Raw genomic sequence first — 15,600 nt, forward strand, 5'->3', positions numbered from 1 at the left:
CAAAATGGTGTCAAAAGTGTCCGATGTGTCCGCCATAATGTCGCAGTCATGATAAGAAAATCACTGATCGCCGCCATTACTAGTAAAAATAAAAAAATGTAATAAAAATTTTGCACAAACTAATCATTAATTCCTATTTGCGATTTTTTTTTACCAAAAATATGTAGAAGAATACGTATCAGCCTAAACTGAGGGAAAAAAAATGTTTTATATATATTTTTGGTGGATATTTATTTTAGCAAAAAGTAAAAAATATTGTTTTTTTTTCAAAATTGTCGCTCTAAACCACAGAGGTGAACAAATACCACCAAAAGAAAGCTCTATTTGTGGGGAAAAAAGGACGTACATTTTGTTTGGGAGCCACGTCGCACGACCGCACAATTGTCAGTTAAAGCGACGCAGTGCTGAATCGCAAAAAGTGGCCTGGTCTTTAACCAGCCAAATGGTCCAGGGCTTAAGTGGTTAAAGACTATGGGACACAAACATGAAAAATCAAGGCTTATATGCAAGTTATTGCCATAAAAGTGTTTGGGGACCTGGGTCCTGCCCCAGGGGACAATGTATCAATGCAAAAAAAAGTTTTAAAAACTGGCGTTTTTTTGGGAGCAGTGATTTTAATAATGCTTAAGGTTAAACAATAAAAATGTACCCCTACCAATTTACAAAAAAGTGTAAAAAATTTAAAAAAAGACAGGAGACACTTTGGGACAAGTCCTTAACTGCTTGCCGACCAGCCGCCGCAGTTATACGGCGGCAGGTCGGCTCTGCTGGGATCACGTAGCTATACGTCATCTCTCCCAGCAGCCAATAGGGGCACGCGAGCCCCCCGCTCGTCCCTGATCCCGGCGCACGTTTCAGAGCGAGAACCGGGAGCTGTGTGTGTAAACACACAGCTCCCGGTCCTGTCAGGGGAGAAATGCCTGACCGTCTGTTCATACAATCTATGAACAGCAATCAGTCATTTTCCCCAGTCAGTCTCACCCCCCCTTCAGTTATAACACACCCAGGGAACATACTTAACCCCTTCCTCGCCCCCTAGTGTTAACCTCTTCCCTGCCAGTGGCATTTTTATAGTATAAACTATAGCATAATGTCGCAGTCATGATAAGAAAATCACTGATCGCCGCCATTACTAGTAAAAATAAAAAAATGTAATAAAAATTTTGCACAAACCAATCAATAAATGCTTATTGCGATTTTTTTTTACCAAAAATATGTAGAAGAATACGTATCAGCCTAAACTGAGGGAAAAAAAATGTTTTATATATATTTTTGGTGGATATTTATTTTAGCAAAAAGTAAAAAATATTGTTTTTTTTTCAAAATTGTCGCTCTAAACCACAGAGGTGAACAAATACCACCAAAAGAAAGCTCTATTTGTGGGGAAAAAAGGACGTACATTTTGTTTGGGAGCCACGTCGCACGACCGCACAATTGTCAGTTAAAGCGACGCAGTGCTGAATCGCAAAAAGTGGCCTGGTCTTTAACCAGCCAAATGGTCCAGGGCTTAAGTGGTTAAAGACTATGGGACACAAACATGAAAAATCAAGGCTTATATGCAAGTTATTGCCATAAAAGTGTTTGGGGACCTGGGTCCTGCCCCAGGGGACAATGTATCAATGCAAAAAAAAGTTTTAAAAACTGGCGTTTTTTTGGGAGCAGTGATTTTAATAATGCTTAAGGTTAAACAATAAAAATGTACCCCTACCAATTTACAAAAAAGTGTAAAAAATTTAAAAAAAGACAGGAGACACTTTGGGACAAGTCCTTAACTGCTTGCCGACCAGCCGCCGCAGTTATACGGCGGCAGGTCGGCTCTGCTGGGATCACGTAGCTATACGTCATCTCTCCCAGCAGCCAATAGGGGCACGCGAGCCCCCCGCTCGTCCCTGATCCCGGCGCACGTTTCAGAGCGAGAACCGGGAGCTGTGTGTGTAAACACACAGCTCCCGGTCCTGTCAGGGGAGAAATGCCTGACCGTCTGTTCATACAATCTATGAACAGCAATCAGTCATTTTCCCCAGTCAGTCTCACCCCCCCTTCAGTTATAACACACCCAGGGAACATACTTAACCCCTTCCTCGCCCCCTAGTGTTAACCTCTTCCCTGCCAGTGGCATTTTTATAGTAATCAATGCATTTTGATCGCTATAAAAATGCCAATGGTCCCAAAAATGTGTCAAAAGTGTCCGAAGTGTCCACCATAATGTTGCAGTACCGAAAAAATCGCTGATCGCCGCCATTACTAGTAAAAAAAAAATATTAAGAAAAATGCCATAAAACTATCCCCTATTTTGTAAACGCTATAATTTTTGCGCAAACCAATTAATAAACGCTTATTGCGATTTTTTTTTACGAAAAATATGTAGACAAATACGTATCGGCCTAAACTGAGGAAACATTTTTTTTTATATATATTTTTGGGGGATATTTATTATAGCAAAAAGTAAAAAATATTATTTTTTTCAAAATTGTCCCTCTATTTTTATTTATAGCGCAAAAACTAAAAACTGCAGAGGTGATCAAATACCACCAAAAGAAAGCTCTATTTGTGGGGGAAAAAAAGACGCCAATTTTGTTTTGGAGCCACGTCGCACGACCGCGCAATTATCAGTTAAAATGACGCAGTGCCTAATCGCAAAAAGTGGCCTGGTCTTTGACCAGCAATATGGTCCGGGGGTTAAGTGGTTAAAAAAATAAAAATGTCCCACAAATTTATCTCACACCGCACAACAAGCTGAAAAAAATAAGAAATGCAACAGCTCCATCTCCATGGGAGGCTCCCGCTGAGTGACGCTTCTCCCCAGCTATAGAACAGCTGTGAGAAGAAGTGTCACTCGGCAGGAGCTTCCCATGGAGGTCGAAATGTTGCAGGTTTTTCTCTTTTTTCAGCTCGTCGGGCAGCGTGAGATGGATTTACATTGCGGGACATGTTTTCTTTAATAAAGGACAAAGTCTCCTGTCTTTTTTACAATTTTTGACACTTTTTTTGTGAATTGGTAGGGGTACAATGTCCCCGTTACCAATTCACATAGGGGAGGGCCAGGATCTGGGGGTCCCCTTGTTAAAGCCCCCTGCATGCAGACCCCCACAACTGCTGGGCAAGGGTTGTGTGGATGAGGCCCTTGTCCCCATCAACATAGGGACAAGATGCTTTGGGGGCAACTCCAAAGCACCCACCCCATGTTAAGGGCATGTGACCTGGTACGGTTCAGGAGGGGGGCGCTCTTTCATCCCCCCTCTTTTCCTGCGGCCTGCCAGGTTGCGTGCTTGGATAAGGGTCTTGTATGGATTTTGGGAGACCCCCACGCCAATTAAAAAAAAATTAGTGCAGGGTTCACCTTAATATTCATACCAGACCCAAAGCGCCTGGTAATGGACTCGGGGGAACCCATGCCATTTTTCTCAATGAGTTTTATCTATATTGCCGAGACCCGACAATTCATTACAAGTATAATTTTGCTGTGGTATTGTTCTAAACATAGGAACAATGTGCCACTTTACAGGCATACTATAGACACCTCCAGGCACAATATTTAAAGGAATATTTCATTTTTATTATTTCACTTTAAGCATTATTATAATCATTGCTCCAGAAAAAACGTCTGTTTTTAAACTTTTTTTGCTATGATACATGTCCCCTGGGGCAGGACCCAGGTCCCCAATCACTTTTTAAGGCAATAACTTGCGTATAAGCCTTTAAAATGAGCATGTGTTTTTTCATGTTAGTATCCCATAGATTTTAACAGTTTTCCTGCAGCTTTAGAATTTGCCGCAAACACCGCATAACAGGCGAACACCTGATGTTTGAGTCAAACTTACGTTCGACTCGAACATTAGGCTCATCCCTATTAGCCATGTTAGGCATGTAAAATTTCTACATGTACTCTAAATTCAGAAATATATTAAAAAAGGTTCAATTCACAAAGCTTTAACACAATGAAAATAATCTTTATTTTAGTGACATGACAGTTATTTTCAAATCTTGTTGGGCTCAGCTAAAAATAACTGAAACTTTCGAAAGTAAGCATCTTTATTCTGATATGTTAGATTTGTGAATTGCAACAAAATTGTTAATGCAATCTTAAAGCGCTCCCTAAACATTGCATATACTAATTTTGGTGCGGTGAAATGTTAGAACCCCTGTTAGGCTTCCATTACTGAGTCCATTCTAGGTAAATTATCTCTCTCCATTTGTCCTAATCACTATTATCATTACAACTGAAAGTGAGAGAAAAATTCTTTTTACCAGTTGTTACCAGAATAGGACGTTTGTTCTGATGACAATTGACTAAGGACGGATTAGATTCATGGTGGATTTCCTCTTACTTCCCGATGTGAAGAAAGGGCAATCTCTTGAATAGTAAAATAGTAGACAGGGGTTTTATCTATTCCCTATTCCATCAATTGGAAAAAATATTTAGATATATTTGTCATGGAATAAACCAATCATGAGAAATACAAAGGTTATTATTGCAGACCACCATCTGAAAATGGTAGCTGGCAGCTTGTCATACTTTTAGTGATATGGGATAAATACACATGTTACATCAGAACTTCTGATTTATTTAATTGTTCCATGTCAAAGTACTAAAGCCAAGGGGGCAGATCCACAAAGAAAGTACGCCGGCGTATCTACTGATACGCCAGCATACTTTCAAATTTCCTGCGTCGTATCTTTGTTTTGAATCCTCAAAACAAGATACGACGGCATCTGGGTTAGATCCGACTGGCGTACGTCTTCGTACGCCTTCGGATCATAGATGCAATTCTTCGGTGTCCGCTGGGTAGCGTTCCCGTCGTTTTCCGCGTCGAGTATGCAAATTAGCTATTTCCGACGATCCACGAACGTACGTCGTCTCTAGTCTGCTTTTTTCGGCATATACAGTAGTTAAAGCTGCTATTTGGTGGCGTACGCAATGTTAAGTATGGCCGTCGTTCCCGCGTATAATTTAAAAAATTTAATTTTGTTTGCGTAAGTCGTAATTTACGTCCACATCAAAACAATGACGTCCTTGCGACGTCATTTAGCGCAATGCACGGCGGGAAATTTAGGGATGGCGCATGCGCAGTTCGTTCGGCGTGGGGACGCGCTTCATTTAAATGAAACACGCCCCCTACTCGCCGATTTGAATTACGCACCATTACGCTGCGAGAGATAGACTACACCGCCGTAACTTACGGTGCGAATTCTTTCTGGATTCGAAGCAAACAAAAGTAAGTTACGGCGGCGTAGCGTATCTCAGATACGCTGCGCCGGGGCAGATCTTTGTGGATCTGCCCCAAAGTATCAGCAATGCAGCCAAGCAAATTTCAGAAAGGGGTTTAGCATTTGCATTGTACATGGTTTTTATTATTATTTGGGGAGCTTACATTTTTGTTTTATTTTTTCTAAAGCTAATAATCTTAATCAAATGTTTATGGGCACCTTTAGTACATTTAGAATATAACATACCGTTTTAAGGTACTTGTAATGGTACAGAAAAAAGATCAGCTTCTCCTCATTTGGCCAGGTATAATTGGATTGGGCAACACTCATGAGTCTATAAGCACTCCCCAACATTTCTAGGACAAGCCAGCGCTAAGACCTCTCAAAATAGGTAATGTCAGACGAAAGAGTTGATCACACAGAAACTGGTGGTGAGAGAAACTGATGATGCCATAGGCTAGTGGCAGAGATATCACTTCCCTTCGCTTTTATGTGTCATTTGAAACTTGTCCACACTACCCACATTAAGGGCGAAACTGTGATATCTTATGAAAACATACTGAGTAAACAAAGCAGGGACAAAAAAGAGGTGGTTATAATTGTCCTTCAGAATGGGACTCCAGTAGGACAGAAGCAACAGAAGCAGCAGTCGACACAGCCAGCTGGAACCTGCAACAACTTTCAACCATGTCGGTCACAATGTGCCAAACAATGGGCTTCATCGTCTCAGCCCTGGGTTTTGCTGGAATCATTGTAGCCACAGTACTGGATATGTGGAGCACACAGGACCTCTATGATAATCCAGTGACTGCTATATTCCAGTACCAAGGCTTGTGGAGAAGTTGCGTCAGACAGAGCTCAGGATTAACAGAATGTCGACCCTACTTTACCATTCTTGGGCTACCAGGTTAATTTACTCACTAAATTGCATATTCTGCTACTGTATATTCATAATTGTGTGTATATGTGTGTATTTTCTTCTTCATCTAAGAATTATTTAATTTAGGAAAGATTTATATTATATAATTAAGATGATTTTTTTTGTTTATAGTGGCAATAAAAAGAAAAGTAAAATTAAATAGTAATAATCATGATAAATATTATTAATAATATAACTAAAATAGTTTTATTTTACTTATTGATGCAGTTTTAACATATTTAGCTCTTTGGGGTATATTTATAAAGTAGTGAATTTAACACTCGCATAACATTCATGTAGGTGAATCACTTACTGTAATTTAAAGCACATGCACTAGGAAAATAAACCCATGGTGAATATTTGGTAAATGTCACATTTACCGCTTTATAACTATACCCCTAATAATTTTTACATGGATCAGTGATTAAGAATTATTGTAATTTAATTAATCTAGATTATGAATAACTGTCATTAAACCTTCAAGGGTTTTTGGTGATAAATTGCTCTCCATTTTTGAAATTTGCTTGCACACACTGGGGATGATTTGCTAAAACTGCAGAGTGCAAAATCTGATGCAGCTCCTAACTTCACTTTGTTTAATTAAGCTTTGACGAAAAACCTGGAAGCTTTCTATGCAGAGCTGCACCAGATTTTTCACTCTTCAGTTTTAGTAAATCAACCCCACTGTCTCTGCCTTAAAATAATTGTTTAGGACTTAACGTTCAAATCCCAAGTTTTTATTATCTACTATTAAGTGTGGTTGAAGGTTATTGGCATACTTGTGTGCTGGCTGTGGAATGGGGAATGACTACTTCAAATCTTTTCAAACTGTTATCAGGGTAAAATTCTCTGTGTGTAGAAAAGCAACGACATTATACACAACATATTTTTGTTCTCCATAGCTTCTCCTCTATGTTTTGTAAATGGGGCAATGGCTTTCAGTATGTGAGGGCTGATAAAACCTCCCCCACCAACTGTGAACCTGGCCTTTTGTTTTCCAAAGGCAGAACATATCTTATCAGCCTTGATTCAGGTGTACTGGCTCTTATCGGCAATTTCCTTTTAGTTATGCATGATTTCTTTGCCACCCACACCCTGTTGATGAATAATGGGTTTTAAATAAAGAAATAATGAGCTTCAGTTTGCATGCATATCTTTATTTGGAAATATTTAAATATTTTATGGTTTTACTAGGATGCTGCATGGTATTGGAGAATAAACATATTTTTCTTGTTGAAGAACTTCTGTTGGGTTCAATACTGACATTTAATTATAATGTCACTCTTTGTATTTGGTTCTAATTGTCTATGCTTATTAGTCAGGATCTGGTCTTGTTATGTACACAACATAAGTGGTCTCTGAATATTAATTTATTACTATGGAAGTTTACTTAGAAGTAAATTATTTAAATCGTTTTTCCCCATATTTCCAATAATAAAACAAGCCGTATCTTTAGCCATATCTTAAGAGATGTAAATTACATTTTTAAAATCTTTCTACTAGTTTATTTATTTACAGCTTTAGCAAATCAGTACAAATATTGCAAATCATGTCACTAATATGCATATATAACTGTATTAATTAGTATATTTAGTAATGTATCATTCAAAAGAGAAAATAATAACATAAATTGCAAAATTAAAAATGTAAACAAGGTCTTAAATTTATTAGAAAATATAAATTGAGCCCATCATGATTTTAGAATGATCTAGAAGTGCATACAAGAAAGTCATATTATGAAGGAAAATAAACACACTAATATTAATATGAATTCTCCATCTCTCTCCTGCAGCAATGTTCCAGGGAGTCAGAGCATTGATGATTGTAGGCATTGTTCTAGGAGCAGTCGGTTTGCTTATAGCAATTTTTGCCCTAAAATGTATCAGAATTGGAAGCATGGAAGACGCTGCCAAAGCCAACATCACTCTTACATCTGGAATATTGTTCATCGTAGCAGGTGAGCTACTCCTTTTTTTGGTTCTGTATTTCACCTTTTAGTCTGGGAGATCTACAAAAAGTCTGTTGCATGGTAAGTAATAGTTCCTACTAAATGTTGGATCCCAAGAACTACTCCATAGAAGCCATGGCTCTATAACGTTGGGCTATATTTGCACTATACACAAGAATTTCTGGATGTGCAGTTTGGCTGTTTGGGGTGTAAAGGAATAAATTGCATGGCTCCAATCCTGAAATGAGAAATAATCTTATTTTTGGGATATGCGATAGCTAAGACATGTAATACCTTCTATTTTATGTTTACTAGCTAATGCACTGATTCAGTTGGAGGGCTTTTCTATTCCTTTAGTCCTCTTTCCCCATACCCTGTACAGTATACAGTTTCAGTGTACAGTGATATACTGTAAACTGTAATAAACCTAATTTGACATCATTCTATTGCACTAGATAGTAATGCGGCATACATACAACTTTTTTTTCATGACGAGAAAAATTCCATTTTTTTAATTGGTCGTTAAAAACGTTCATGTGTAGGCTGCAGGGCATTTTTCTTGATGATTAAACATTTAGAACATGCTCTATTTTATCCCGTCGTGAAAAATAGTCGTGTGTACGCTTTAACGATGGGGGAAAAAACCATGCATGCTCAGAATCAAGTATGAGATGGGAAACTAGCATAATCAGCCCAAAGGGTGGCGCCATTCGAATGGAACTTCCCCTTTATAGTGCCGTTGTACGTGTTGTATGTCACAGCGCTTTCCTCGAGCATTTGTTATCACGATCGTGTGTATGCAAGGCAGGCTTGAGAGGAATCACGTTGAGAAAAACATTGTTGTGTACGCGGCTTTAGATTTATTTCCAACTGACTAGGTGTTCATTTGAAATATCCATCTGGTGCTGAGAAATTTTAAAACAGAAATTATTAATTTAGCATAAAATCCTGAAAATATATATAAGTATATTTAAAGAAAATAAATGTTATTAAAGCAGCCAGAAATCTCAGCAACATCCACTAAAACAAACTAAATTTTAAAGTTGAAATAATATATTTGATCAACCAAGTAAATATTGACTCAGATTACAAATGTACATTATTGGAGTAAGGACTGGAATAACCTGACACAGCTTTCAGAGCACATGAGAAAATGTATTAATTGAAAGGGGGGGAAAACAGAGGTAAGGGAAAAGGTACCTGTGGTAAAATGTTAGTGTAATAAATTAAGATTAGCAACACCAGTTTCCACTTTTTTGGCTGGTCTGGTTAAAATGTATTCTAGTTTTATCTTGGTATTTTATCCCTACTTAAAAATGCATGATATGTATTTATAATAACATACTGTAGGAAATTAAACGAAGACTACCATCCATTCACCAATAAGTTAGAGGGTAGAATGTCTGAGGGACATTCTTACTTCAGCCAATACATAAGTATCTCTATTAGGGTTCTTTTATCAAAACCTAATGGAGTAACTGTCTAATACAGCCTCTATTGCCTCACATCACCCAGTTAGATTTAACTATTAAATTGGATTAAATTGATGACACCATTGAGGCACCACTTCATAGGTTCCCAGAACACTTGATAAATATAGGTGACAGTTTTTTTGCAAAGGGGAACTATGGGCCAGATTCTGATACATTTACGTTTCTCCACGGCAGCGTAACATATCCCATTTACGTTACACCGCCGCAGGTTTACAGCGTAAGTGCCTGATTCACAAAGCTCTTACCTGTAAACTTGCGGCGGTGTAACGTAAATCCGCTCGGCGCAAGCCCGCCTAATTCAAATGGGGCGGGCACCATTTAAATTAAGCGTGTTCCCGCGGCAAACGTACTGCGCATGCTCCGTCGGGAAAATTACCTGACGTGCATTGCGCTAAATGACGTTGCACGGACGTCATTTGTTTAGACGTTAACGTAAATGGCGTCCAGCGCCATTCACGGATGACTTACGCAAACAATGTGATTTTTTAAATTTCGACGCGGAAACGAGGCCATACTTAACATGGCTTAGAACACCTAGGGCTCAGCCCTAATTTTACGACGCGTATCTCGATGGAAACGACGTAAAGTTAGAGCGACGGGTAACGCGGACGTTCGTGGATCGCCGTAACTAGTCATTTGCATATTCTACGTCGACCGCAATGGCCTCGCCACCTAGCGGCATAGAATTGCATCCTAAGGTCCGACAGTGTAAGTCAATTACACCTGTCGGATCTTAGGGCTATCTATGCGTAACTAGGACGGGCGGATCACAGAGATACGACGGCGTATCAGGCCCTATATTTGTGTCGGGTCAATTTTATTTAATCTAATTGTTTGTCTATACTTATTTTTTTTTATTTTTTTATTTCTATGTATTTTTATGTTTTAAAAGTAAATGTTTAATGCAAGGTACATCCATGAAACAATGGCTACAGAGCACTGTGTAAATTCTAGAAAAACATTGCACAGCATAAGCTGGTTACTTTTAAACTCTCTGGGCCATATTCTCTAAGATTCTAGGCGGGCGGCGCGTAAGCCATTTACACTCCGCCGCCCCAACCTACAGGAGCAAGTGCTGTATTCCCCAAACACTTGCTCCGTAGTTTGGGGCGGCGGAGTGTAAATGGCCCGGCGTATCCACGCGTATATCCAAGGGGGCGGCTTGTATTTAAATTAAGCTCTCCCCCGATTCTAACGAACTGCGCATGCGCCGGGCTTAAAATAGCCCAGTGCGCATGCTCCAGTTCTCGGCGTAAAACGTCAATGACGCTGACGTGTGCGTCATTGACGTAAAGTCGTATTCAATAACGACTTAGTAAAACAACGTACCCGACGGGAAAACACGACGCGGACCCGACGCCATACTTAACATGGCCTACGTGGGACTTGCGTAAACTTACCCCTCATATAGCAGGGGTAAGTTTACGCTTACGCAAACGACGTAAGCAACGGTTACGCGACGCAAATTCGTTCGGGAATCGGCGTATCAGGCTCATTTGCATAAACAAATGAGATCTGAACGTAAACGCCACCTAGCGGCCGGCGGAGTAATTACATTTAAGATCCGACAGTGTAAGTGACTTACACATGTCGGATCTTCAGTGTATCTATGCGAAAATGATTCTAAGAATCACTCGCATAGATACACTGGCCAAAAAAGAGAGATACGATGGAGTATCCTGAGATGCTCCATCGTAACTTTACTCAGAATATGGCCCTCTATCTCTAATTATAACCGTGAATAGCCACCCTCTAAGGAGGTGAGCTATTCCCCTGACTTATTCAGTTGTGTAGGTAAATATAAGATTGACCTAGTATCATTCAGAAAAACAGTTTAGGATAGCCTGGAAAACACAGGAAGAAAAGTGTAAATGTCCATCTGCTTGCTGAAAATAGAAATACAAAATATCAACATGAAATTATTTTTATAAAAAAAAGTCTATTCATGTCAGTCCTGATAAGTAAAGAAAGACAATATACAAACTACAAATTGTATTTAGTAGAGAGAATACATGTGCATAGCATACAGGATGCTATGACAGATATTAATCTCTTATATGACTGTCAAATGTCAATCTGTGATAATATTATATGATCCTTAATAATGTTCATATGATAATATGTCATAATAATCTATGAGCTTTTATATTGTTCATATGATAATATATAATAATAATAATCATATATGAGCCTTACTATTTTCCATATGATAATATGTGACAAAAAAATATCATACATATAGTCCAGCTGATAACAATAAATACAATACTTAATGCTATGTTTCTATGTAATTGAAACATTGAGATCAGATTGTGTTGATTGTGTTGATGATTAGTTAATAGATTACTTGTATTTTTTGTAATTAAAGTAACAAATATGTCTTTCCTACCTAATCTGTGTAATGGCTTTGCAAAAAGCAGCCCGACCCTCCCCTTCTTGTGTCCCCCGCCAGCGCTTGTGGCTTTCCCCCCACAGAGTGGCAAGTGGCTTGCTATGGGGGTGCTTGAGCATGCTTGCTCCTAAGCCAGCTCTGTGTGTCCATAAGACACACAGAGGGAGGCTTGGCCCCACCCCTTGCTCTCTCCTTGCTGCCTCTGAGTGACAATGGCTTATGCTGTGTCTGAACAAATGAGGAGCCAGAGAGCAGAGAGAGACCCTGCTCCCATGCACATCACTGGATTGAGAGGTAAGTATTTAGAGGGTGCTGGGGGGCGGGGAGGGAATGACTTGCTGAAAGTTTTTTTATCTTAATGCAGAGAATGCATGAAGGTCAAAAACCTTCCTTTAGAACCGTTTTAAAGGTATTTTAATATGACTAACATGTTTCACTTTATTTGATGAGCAAATAATGTTTACATGTTAGCAGCTGTTAAAACCGAACAATAAAATGCCCACAACATATACTGATCATTGTTTATTCCATATAATACCAAGGACATTTAACTCCCGTTAGATTTTTTTCAACAATCATATTTTTATGTTGAGTGGATGATTAACATTCCAGTGTCATTAATAGCATATAGAATATTTTTTAAACATCTCCACTGAGGATGAAGTGACAGGACCTCCATACATCCTTTGTCAACAAAACAAGCTGGGACATGCTGATAATATCATAAGAATGTTTACCAAACCATTTTTTTTAAAGGATCGTAGGCTAACTCATTGATCAATATTTGTGTTTTCGTGCAGCTAAATGTCAAATGTAAATATGGTTCTATTAAGTCACATGTAACCAGCCTGTTAAAGCAAAATAAAAACTATAATGGTTCTTTTTTTTTTTTTTTTGCAGATTGCATATTTTTTTACTGACGTTTTTATCTTTTTTTTTAAGTATTTGTATACAATCTTTGTTTAGCAAATAAACATTTAGTACATGGGATTCATGGAGTATTTTGGGCTTTCTAAAGTGAAAGCAAAGCAGAGGCTGTTTTCTTTCAGGCTTTCTTTTAGAGAAACTTTTGACCAGTGGCGTACCAACTGGGGGTTGGGGGGGCGGTCCACCCTCGGGTGCCATATCACCTAACAAAACCAAATTAGAATCTCTTAACAGCCAGCATGTTTTATATCTGCAAAGAGATTTATAATTCCTTACTTTGATTGCCATTTTCCATGGGGTTAACCACACTATAAGTTTGGGTACCAAACGTAGAACTGCAATTTTAATATTGTACATTAAACAGTTTTCTAATCTGAAACTTTTTACCATAATAGATAAGGCGGAAAAAAATCGTGAATAACTGTATATTTATGGTATACAGTACAGACAAAATTAATACTTAAAGCAGAACTAAACTCTCTCAAACAACATTAACTATTTTTAATTCTTATGCTACAGTTTATTACCATTTTAAAATTAAAAAAGTGATATGACTTTACCTTTTACTCATTGTCTTCCCCTTATTTTATTTTTTAAGGTCTCTGTTCAATAATTGGTGTTTCTGTCTTTGCCAATATGTTGGTGACTAACTTCTGGATGACCACGTCTAGCATGTACACAGGTGGCGCCATCAGTGGTATGGGAGGGATGGGAGGCATGCAGACACTCCAGACAAGGTATGCCTATTTAAAATCTCTGTATTGTAAGATAGGATTGATGCCTGTAATAATGACCACACCAATTCTCAATAAACATATGTATATGTTACATTTTCTAACACATATTTTTGTACCCTTTCAACAGATACACTTTCGGTTCTGCTTTATTCGTTGGATGGGTTGCTGGTGGTATTACATTGATTGGTGGTGTCATGATGTGCATTGCATGCAGAGGTCTAATGCCTGAAGAGACTACGTAAGTCACCCTAAACACTACAAAAAATAAATGCTATGCAGAAAACTCTATACTAAAATCTATACTAACTGCAGATGAATTATATTTAATGAGATGAATTGTGTTAGAGCTAATTGGTCCATTTTAGCTTCAGTCAGTAATTGAAAACTATTTATATTGGAAAACATGATATATGGGAATAAGGTGCTAAAGAAAGCATTACAGATGAACCTTCAAATGAATAGGGGAAGCTTGGTAGATATCATCTCTCTTTCCTTTAGATCTGAATACTAGATTCTGGAGTATATGTTTTTATTCATGTCTGTAATAATTTGTCTTTTTCATGCAGTTACAAAGCAGTTTCCTATCATGTGTCAGCCAAAAGCCCAGGATACAAGACATCAGCATACGAGGATAAGAGCAAGAAGTCTATATACAATGAGTCAAGGAAAAGCGAGGATGGAAAAAGCTATCCATCCAAATATGACTATGTGTAAACTTTCATTTGTCCCCATTAGTCTACCGAGACTTGAGTGTTTTTGTAATGCAAACTAAAGAGCCTTCTTATTCAGAAATTTGCTCAGTTAGGGCACAAAACAGAAAACATTTTCCAGCTTATAATATGAAGGCCTTTATGGGCGCAATTAAAATGACATTATATTACATTGTAATAAATGACGCTAGTTATTTTATCACTTAGTAGCACAACTAATATTCTGTTCTAGACCATTACAACTAAGTAATATTAAATAAACATATAGGAATAGGGAAGTTATTAACAAGCAGTATATAGATGCAGAAAATTATAAAAAAAAGGAACAGAAAGCTGTGCACCTATCTGTAGGTGTGCCACTAATGCCACCCAAAAAATGTCTCATTATTGGTTTTGGTTGGAGTAGAGAAGGATTATGAATTTTAACTTGAAGAATAGAGATGTACTGTTAAGTCCCTTTTTAGACTGTGTGTGTGTGTTTCAAGCATCTAATCAATTTTGGCGAGTTTGTATATGTTAAATTCCTTTCCAAAGGGGGAAAAAATTAACACAAGTTACATGTACATACCTTATATATATGGGAGTTTTTATTTGTCAATTGTATATCCTCAGCATATTCATACTTGGTAACTGCCCCAATAGTTATGGTTAGTTGCTAGGAAATTTGTTTTAGATAGAAGTATGGATTAATAAATACTGTATATATACTGTTATATAGTTTGTACTTAATGTTTTGCTAGTTCACAAGCATCTCCATTTATTTGGATGCAGTATGAAATATGCAGTATATTGTAAAAGTCAAAATCCAATCTAAAATGTTTTGTAATATGAATTTATTTTAGCAGACTAATGACAAATTGCACCTTGGGGTTTAAAAATATGTTTACAGAAACATTGCAAAACTTATTGTATGTAGTGCTAAACTCCTAAATTGATTATTTCCCATGTGAATATTTTGCAGATATTGTGGGACTATCTTGTCTTTTTACCTCTTTTTCATGAGAAGGTGCACCAAAATATAACAGCCCAATTACTTGAACTTTATTGAGTTGATTTAAAGACAGTTTACTTATCAATGCAAATAAAGAGAAGCTGTGTACACTTCAATTGCCCGGCCACTTGCAATCAAAAATTCCTGCCCATTATTGGGTATTTAAGGTGAACACAGCTTCACTTCAATTACTTAGGCCGGCCATACACGGAGCGAGTTTCTTTCTTGCAACCACGGGTTGCAGGGAAAAAAATTGCTTTATTCCCCCATCAACA

General features: G+C 37.9%; 1 protein-coding gene across 2 annotated transcripts in view; it reads left to right on the forward strand.

Moving 5' to 3' along the window:
• Positions 1 to 15,047, forward strand: part of CLDN18 (claudin 18) — a 31,519-nt gene extending 16,472 nt beyond the window's left edge. Inside the window, exons 1-5 of one of the 2 annotated variants that reach the window (XM_040348720.1) lie at positions 5,721 to 6,115; positions 7,920 to 8,084; positions 13,486 to 13,624; positions 13,752 to 13,862; positions 14,191 to 15,047. In XM_040348720.1, the coding sequence (XP_040204654.1) occupies positions 5,896 to 6,115; positions 7,920 to 8,084; positions 13,486 to 13,624; positions 13,752 to 13,862; positions 14,191 to 14,338 (783 nt within the window). In that variant the 5' untranslated portion in view covers positions 5,721 to 5,895 and the 3' untranslated portion in view covers positions 14,339 to 15,047. Of the gene's footprint in view, positions 1 to 5,720; positions 6,116 to 7,919; positions 8,085 to 13,485; positions 13,625 to 13,751; positions 13,863 to 14,190 lie in introns of those variants that run through there. The other variant, XM_040348721.1, reaches the window with a different exon arrangement.
• The last annotated feature ends 553 nt before the right edge of the window (positions 15,048 to 15,600 follow it).

This window comes from Rana temporaria, chromosome 4 (genome assembly GCF_905171775.1).
Source record: "Rana temporaria chromosome 4, aRanTem1.1, whole genome shotgun sequence".
NCBI classification, from domain to species: Eukaryota; Metazoa; Chordata; class Amphibia; order Anura; family Ranidae; genus Rana; species Rana temporaria.